This window comes from Sturnus vulgaris, unplaced genomic scaffold (assembly GCF_052056855.1).
Source record: "Sturnus vulgaris isolate bStuVul1 unplaced genomic scaffold, bStuVul1.hap1 Scaffold_195, whole genome shotgun sequence".
In the NCBI taxonomy this organism is placed as follows: domain Eukaryota; kingdom Metazoa; phylum Chordata; class Aves; order Passeriformes; family Sturnidae; genus Sturnus; species Sturnus vulgaris.
This window is the reverse complement of record NW_028276170.1, coordinates 1,119,228-1,125,927: the sequence shown is the minus strand read 5'-3', so window position 1 is coordinate 1,125,927 and position 6,700 is coordinate 1,119,228. Positions and strand designations below refer to the sequence as shown.

The 6,700-nt window shown below is 51.2% G+C and overlaps 1 protein-coding gene across 1 annotated transcript; it reads left to right on the top strand.

Moving 5' to 3' along the window:
• Positions 1–1,425: 1,425 nt before the first annotated feature.
• Positions 1,426–6,457, top strand: LOC148217980 (uncharacterized). The gene is made up of 2 exons (XM_088158092.1): positions 1,426–1,496; positions 4,267–6,457. Exon 2 carries the CDS (start codon positions 4,294–4,296, stop codon positions 5,449–5,451), a length of 1,158 nt encoding a protein of 385 aa, XP_088014218.1. The 5' UTR covers positions 1,426–1,496; positions 4,267–4,293; the 3' UTR covers positions 5,452–6,457.
• Positions 6,458–6,700: the final 243 nt, after the last annotated feature.

Sequence of the window (6,700 nt, the reverse complement as noted above, 5' to 3'; positions counted from 1 at the left end):
TCTGCAGAGAGTGAGATGAAGAAAGGAACAGGGTTGGTTGCCCCTAAAACATGAGAGGAGAGGAACAGTCCCATTGTCCCCCCCTGAGCCTCGCCAGAGGGAAATAACCAAGAAATTGTCCCCAATCACAGGGTTTTGTGCAGCCTTGTGTTACCTGCAGGAATGCGGGACCTGTCTTCGAGTATGTGTGTGGGGGAGGGTTGGGGAAGTGAGAAGAAGTTCTAGTGACATATTTTAACTAATTGTAGGCATGAACTCTGCCACAATGTCCCGTCCATACTCCCCTCTCCTGTCCCCATCCCCACCGTGTCATGACCCCACAGAGAGACCCACAGGGGGGTCGGGGCCAGGAGGGCTCTAGAAAAGTGCAGTGCACACGTGTGCCAGTGTGCAGAGCTCTGTGTGCACACACAGACACCGAAGTGCACACGTGTGTCAGTGTGCACAGCTGCACACACGGATATTTTCTAGCGTGTCCAGATGTAAGAGTGCCCGTCCTGCTTTGCACAGTGTCCATGTGTGCGGGTGTGCACAGCACTGTTCACATCTGTGCACTGCTGTGTACACGTGTGTGGAGTCTGTGCACAGCTCTGTGCTTGTAGGTGTGCACAGCTCCGCAAGGGTGAGCACGGCTCTGTGTGGGACATCCGTGTGTCAATGACACTGCACGTGTTCGTGTGCACGAGCTCTCTAAGGACAACAGGTCTTGTGCTTGTGGGCAGGTGAGCATTAGTGGAGACTGTGCCTAGGTGGGTGTGTGTGTGTGTCTGTGTGTCTGTGTCTGTGTGTCTGTGTGTCTGTGTGTGCCCGTCTGTAAGAGCCAAAACGAGCTATGTGGGGCTCCAGACGGCTCTTTAAAATGCTGTTTTTTGTATCCAGATGATACCGCAATTCACAGGTCGTGGAGCCTTTTCAGCCACAGCTGTAGGTTCGTCTGAAGCTTCTCTAGTTCTGGTTACACTGCATTCTATACTTTCCATTACAGAGCATCCTTTACTGTTACCTATAGCCTATCCTTACTACTAACATTACCATATTCATGTTACTATTGTCCAATCACCAAAGGTTAGTATGACACACTTTAAGCTCGAAGTACTTTTTCAGTTTTCTTGCATTGGAAAATTCTGAGATCTTTTCTCTACTTGCCACGCCAGCTTTCTTGTTTGTCTGTGAAAATCTTTTTGCTTGTTAAGAACATCTTTTGTTGGAGATGGATTTATCCTTTGCTCCAAGTCATACAAGCCCCGTCCCCCTCGCTCGCTCTTTGTCTCCTGGTGGCGGCGGCCCCGGGGCCGGGCTCTCCCCGGCTCTGCCCAATCAGCGCGCGAATTCGAGGAGTGACAGCGGAATCAGCCAATCGCCGCGAGGGGCGGGCTCTGCACGCGGCACGGACTCTGCTCCCTTTGCCCGAGCTCCGCCATTTCTCGGAAACCTCGCCTGAGGAGCGGGCAGGAGGCCAAGGAACCGCTGCTGCCCTGAACCGCCGGGAGCTCGGGGTGAGCGGGAGCTGAGGGCGCTGGGAGCTGGGGGTGAGTCCGGGATGGAGCCCAGACCCACCTGCAGCCTCGGCAGGAGCCGATGCCGGAGCAGCGCTGGCTCGTCCCGGTTGCTGTGGGTAGCACAGAGGTAGCTGCCCTTGTCTCTGGGGCTCTACGGGATAATTCACGTGGCGAGAGGTTTGTGTGCACAAAAGAGACAGAGGAGTCCTGTAAAAGTGACTTTATTCATGAACAAGGGGAGAGGCCATGCGGCATTTGCCATGCGGTCTCTAAAACGCAGCCGCCTTTTTATCCTCATTTTCCCGGCCGGATCTCCCTCTCCCTTTCCCCACTGCCTGAGGTACTTGGAGGGTTCAGACTTCGCGATCCGCCTACTTCATGCCCTCGTTAATATGCACCCCTCCTTTTGTATAACATCCGATATTCCCGGCTCTGTTAAGTGTTTCTCCTTCTCGAAGTTCAGGAATTGAGAAGGATCTTGGCTGAGCAGTTGTCCGTACCAATTAATTTTCTGAAAATGATGGTTTGTCTTGTTACTTCCTTTTGTACAAATTCCTGGCCCTGTCTCCAGGCACATTCATCTTACTCTGTTCAAACCCTCTTCTCATTTTCTCAATAATTATCTTTACTAACTTTATTACCATTGACTTAGTCTCTTTTCCTGGATCCTCTTTGATTTTGGGATTATTCTCAGTGACCTCATTCCCTGTCCTTTTGTAGCCGTTTCTGGATCAGGAGGCCTGGCTGCCACCTGCGTCCCCTTGCTCACCTGCTGAATGAGCTGCACTCAGTGCATGGTAAAAAGATGAGAGTTGCTGCAGCACGTCAGAGGAGGAACAGCATTCGTTTAACCCATGGTGTGCCAGGGAACCACAGAAACGTGTCCCATTCTCATCCTTTCTACATTTGGTTTGGAATATGAGCTGTTTTCTTCTTTCCTTTGTTATCTGTTTCACCACTTTTTGGTTATCATCTGTTTGCAAATAGCAGTTTCAATCATTTAATTTTCCACAAACTCCTCTCCTTCTTTTAATAGATAATCTGATTCTATCCCATGGTGACATGTCTCATTCTTCATTTCCTTGGATTGGTGGGCAGTAAAGTCAGGAGCTGGAGCTGTCTGTTTAGTTATTATTTCGAGGGCAGTTTTTAACCTAATTATGCCACTCAAATTATGGATGGATTTTTTTTGTCTCCTGATACGAAATCATTAGGGCTTCCAGGGGCTGGTCCGTGGTGTTGTAGGATTTGTTCTGGTGGCCGTTCATCTTTTTCCCATTTTTGGGTGCTCCCTCCAGCCAGGGCTGCATCAGTTGACCACTTTTCTCTAAATAATCATCAAATACTTGGATTCCCAACTGATTTCTCTGAACAGTGACAGCACATGTTGGACTGGGGAGAGGGATTATTCCCCCCTCCCACATTTTTCATGAAGTTTTCACAACGTTTTCCTTTGCTGTTTCTCTTTGCAGCTTAACCAATTTCTGTTGCAGTCAGATATTCTCACTATGGGCTCTGCCTTTAGTTGTGCAAATTCCATCTGTGCAAGCAGGCAGAGCTGGGGGTGAGGGGCAGAGGAAATCAGCGAAATTCCTCTCCCAGGGAACAAGACCCTGGTACATGGTGCACAATTTGCCCTATCAGTGTTAATTTGCATTTCTAAAGCTCCTCTCCTGGCTGTGCCTGGATCCAATGCTTCTATTCCAGAGCAGTCATTGGGTGATCCACAAGTGCACCCCCACAATCTGCATTATTTTTTGCCTTTTTTTTTTCCTTTTTAACAATATTTCTTAAATGTTTATGCATTGAAGCATCACCTTTAAAGCTTTTCTGGTATTGCAAAATCCACCCTAAACGTGAACATGGAAAAACCCATATGGAAATGTTGCCATCATTAAGAGCCATTCAAAAATATACACAAAAATTTCCAATGCAATCAAGATTTTCCTACTTCTTCTCCAAGGAGTAAAAATTGCTTGTCACATCCTTGGCCCAAACCTAACTGACAACACAAAAGTAGGATTATTCTCCACTAGATGGAGAATTACCAGGGTAAAAAATTTCACACACCAATTCCAAGGGAGATAATGGAATATCTGCCCTGGATCTGGCACTTTTTCTGGCCAAAGCCAATGGCAAAAGCCATAGCCATGGCATCTTGGCTTCTATCACCAGCTTCCAAAGGTGTTTCTTTATTTCCTGTTTGTTCTTTCAACCTGACCTGAGCTCTGGGAGTGCAAGGGCTTGTGAAGGTCCCATTGTGTTCCTAAAGCAGCCATGGATGCACGTGGGAGGAGCAGGTGGGATTGTGCAGGAGAAAGAGGAATAATAGGAGGAAGAGTAGGGACACAGGAGTAGGAAGAGAAGAAACAGGAAGGAGCACAAGGTTCCCCCCTCCCTGTATCTGCAGCCTCTCCCCAGGCCTCAGGAGCATTGTCCCCATCACATGCAGCAGGTGACCGGAGAGGGGGATCCATGATTTTCACATGGGTTAATCTTGGTATTTCTGAGCTTTATTTGGCTAAATGTTGGTGCTTTGGTTTTTTGCAGCAGTTGAATCTTTCTATTTTGGAGAGGGTTTTGGCTAAATCTTGGTGTTTGTGGGGGTTTTGATCTGCGTCATGATGTTTGGAGGATTTTTGGTTTGAATCTTGGTGTTTTGGAGGTTCTTACAGACACAAGATGCCCAATGAGTTCCTGAGTTGCACTTGGACAAGGAGGAACACCCAGCCCAACACACTCTTCTCTTGTTTTTTCCCCAAACCAGGATTTGTCATTCCCAAGGCATTGGCAGATGGAGGAGGAAAAGCCCCGGAGATCCCTCTTGAGGAGGGGCTGCAAACCCAGCCCAGGGAGCTGCGAGGAGGAAAGACCCTCCCTGAGCCAGGAAGGCGGCCGGAGATCCAGGCAGAGCTCAGAGCTGGTGGAGAAGCCTCCTGGAGGGGAGAAGCCCCACGAGTGCTCGGAATGTGGGAAGGGTTTCAGGTACAGCTCCCAGCTGATCCAGCACCAGAGGATCCACACTGGCAAAAAGCCCTATGAGTGTGGGGAATGTGGGAAGGGATTCATCAACAGCTCCAGCCTGATCCGGCACCAGAGAGTCCACACTGGGGAAAAGCCCTATGAGTGTGGGGATTGTGGGAAGAGCTTCAGGAACAGCTCCAACCTGCGCCAGCACCAGATGATCCACACTGGGGAAAAGCCTTACGAGTGTGGGGAATGTGGGAAGGGATTCAGAGACAGCTTCTGCCTGATCCGGCACCAGATGATCCACACAGAGGAAGGGCCCTACGAGTGTGGGGAATGTGGGAAGAGCTTCACCGACAGCTCCAGCCTGATCCGGCACCAGGTGATCCACACTGGGGAAAAGCCCTACCAGTGTGGGCAATGTGGGAAGAGTTTCAACTACAGCTCCAGCCTGATCCGGCACCAGGTGATCCACACAGGGGAAGGGCCCTACAGCTGCTTGGAATGTGGGAAGAGCTTTGGGTGGAGCTCCAGCCTGAGAAAACACCGGCGCACCCACACTGGGGAGAGGCCCTACGAGTGTCTCAAGTGTGGGAAGAGGTTTCAGAGAAGCTCCACTCTCGTCAGACATGAGCGGATTCACACAGATGAGAGGCCCTTCCGCTGCCCCGACTGCGGAAAGAGATTCAACCGCAACTCCACCCTCACTCTCCACCGGCGCATCCACACTGGGGAGAGGCCCTACAAGTGTCCCAAGTGTGGGAAGAGGTTTCAGACCACCTTTAATCTCCTCGTACATGAGCGGATTCACACAGAGGAGAGGCCATTCTCCTGCCCTGACTGCGGGAAGGGATTCAAGCAGAACTCCCATCTCACTGTCCACCGGCGCATCCACACTGGGGAGAGGCCCTACGAGTGTCCTGAGTGTGGGAAGAGCTTCTCCAGGAGCTCAACCTTGACCCAACACCAACGGAGTCACCACTAAGGGAAGCCCTGTGAGTGCCCCGAGTGTGGGAAGAGCTTCGTGCTCTGCTCCAGCTCCATCCCCCATGGGAGGATCGGTGTTGGATGATCCCCAGTGACCCCCGTTGGGCAGAGCTCTGGTGATCCCTGTTGGATAGGGGAAAGGGGTTGGAGAGATTTCTTTCCCTTCTCCTTGTGCTGCTGTGATTTGGTTATAATAAATTCCCTCGCTGTGCCCAGGCTGGCTCTGTTGTTCCCGTGCCGGTGCTCGGGGCGGGATCTCTCCTGTTCCTTCTCTCAACTCCCGGGGCTGTCCTCAGCCAATCAGAGAATGCGATGAAGAAGATTCAGCCAATGAGAGAGAGCAGCTGTGATGACTCACCGGTTGCCGGGCAGACTCACAGCACCCAGTGTTCCCCACCTGGGCAGGTGTAAGGGTCGGTCCGAAATTCCCCTCGATTTTGCCTCCCGACCGTCGCAAGGAGACCTCGAGGACCCCACCCAGGCTGACTCTGGACAATGGTTTACTGGCCGGGCCAAGGTGGATGCTCGTGACTGTGTGCTGGTGTATTGTGTTCACTGGACTGTGCTGTTGTGGCACCAACCAGAGACTGTGTTGTACCAACTGAGGACTGCTTGTCCGTACCTGTCTCCTGCAGCACCACACAATGGTCCATAAAACTTCCCACCTCTTGGCCAGAGGCCACTCGCTTTGGAGAAGGGCTATAAAAGAGCGACCCTCTGGGAAAGACCCTTTGAGATCTCTCCACTGATGAAGACCCCCTGGAGAAGACCCCTGAGATCTCCCCACGGACGAAGACTCGTCTATCGGATGACCCGTGAGGACGCCCGTCTCATCTGTTGGTAGCTATTCTCCCATCCCTTCCTTTCCTTCCCCTTTCCCTATACTTTGTTTCCTATACCTCTCCCCTTTACCGTAACTGAATTGTTGGCATTTGATGAAATGCATTGCTGTTGTTGAATAAACTGATTTTCTGCTGTTGAATAAACTGATTTTGTCCCCTGCATTTTGCCTGTTTGCACCTTTGAGATCAAAAGAACCATCACGACCCCCGCTCTGCATTAATAGCGGATGGTGACAGCAGGGTCTGCAGCGGCTGCTGGGACAGGAGCTTTGTGGGCAGAGAAAAGGGGGTAACACTGAGCCAGGGTTCCCCAGGGGGAGCACACAGGCTCTGGAGGAGGGGGCCCACGACTCGTTAGGACCCCCTCTCACCTTCTTGCACAGGTAGAAGCCGAACTCCAGTGCC

Excerpts from the sequence above, each read along its gene's own strand:
- LOC148217980 (XM_088158092.1), top strand. The coding sequence starts at position 4,294 with ATGGAGGAGGAAAAGCCCCGGAGATCCCTCTTGAGGAGGGGCTGCAAA.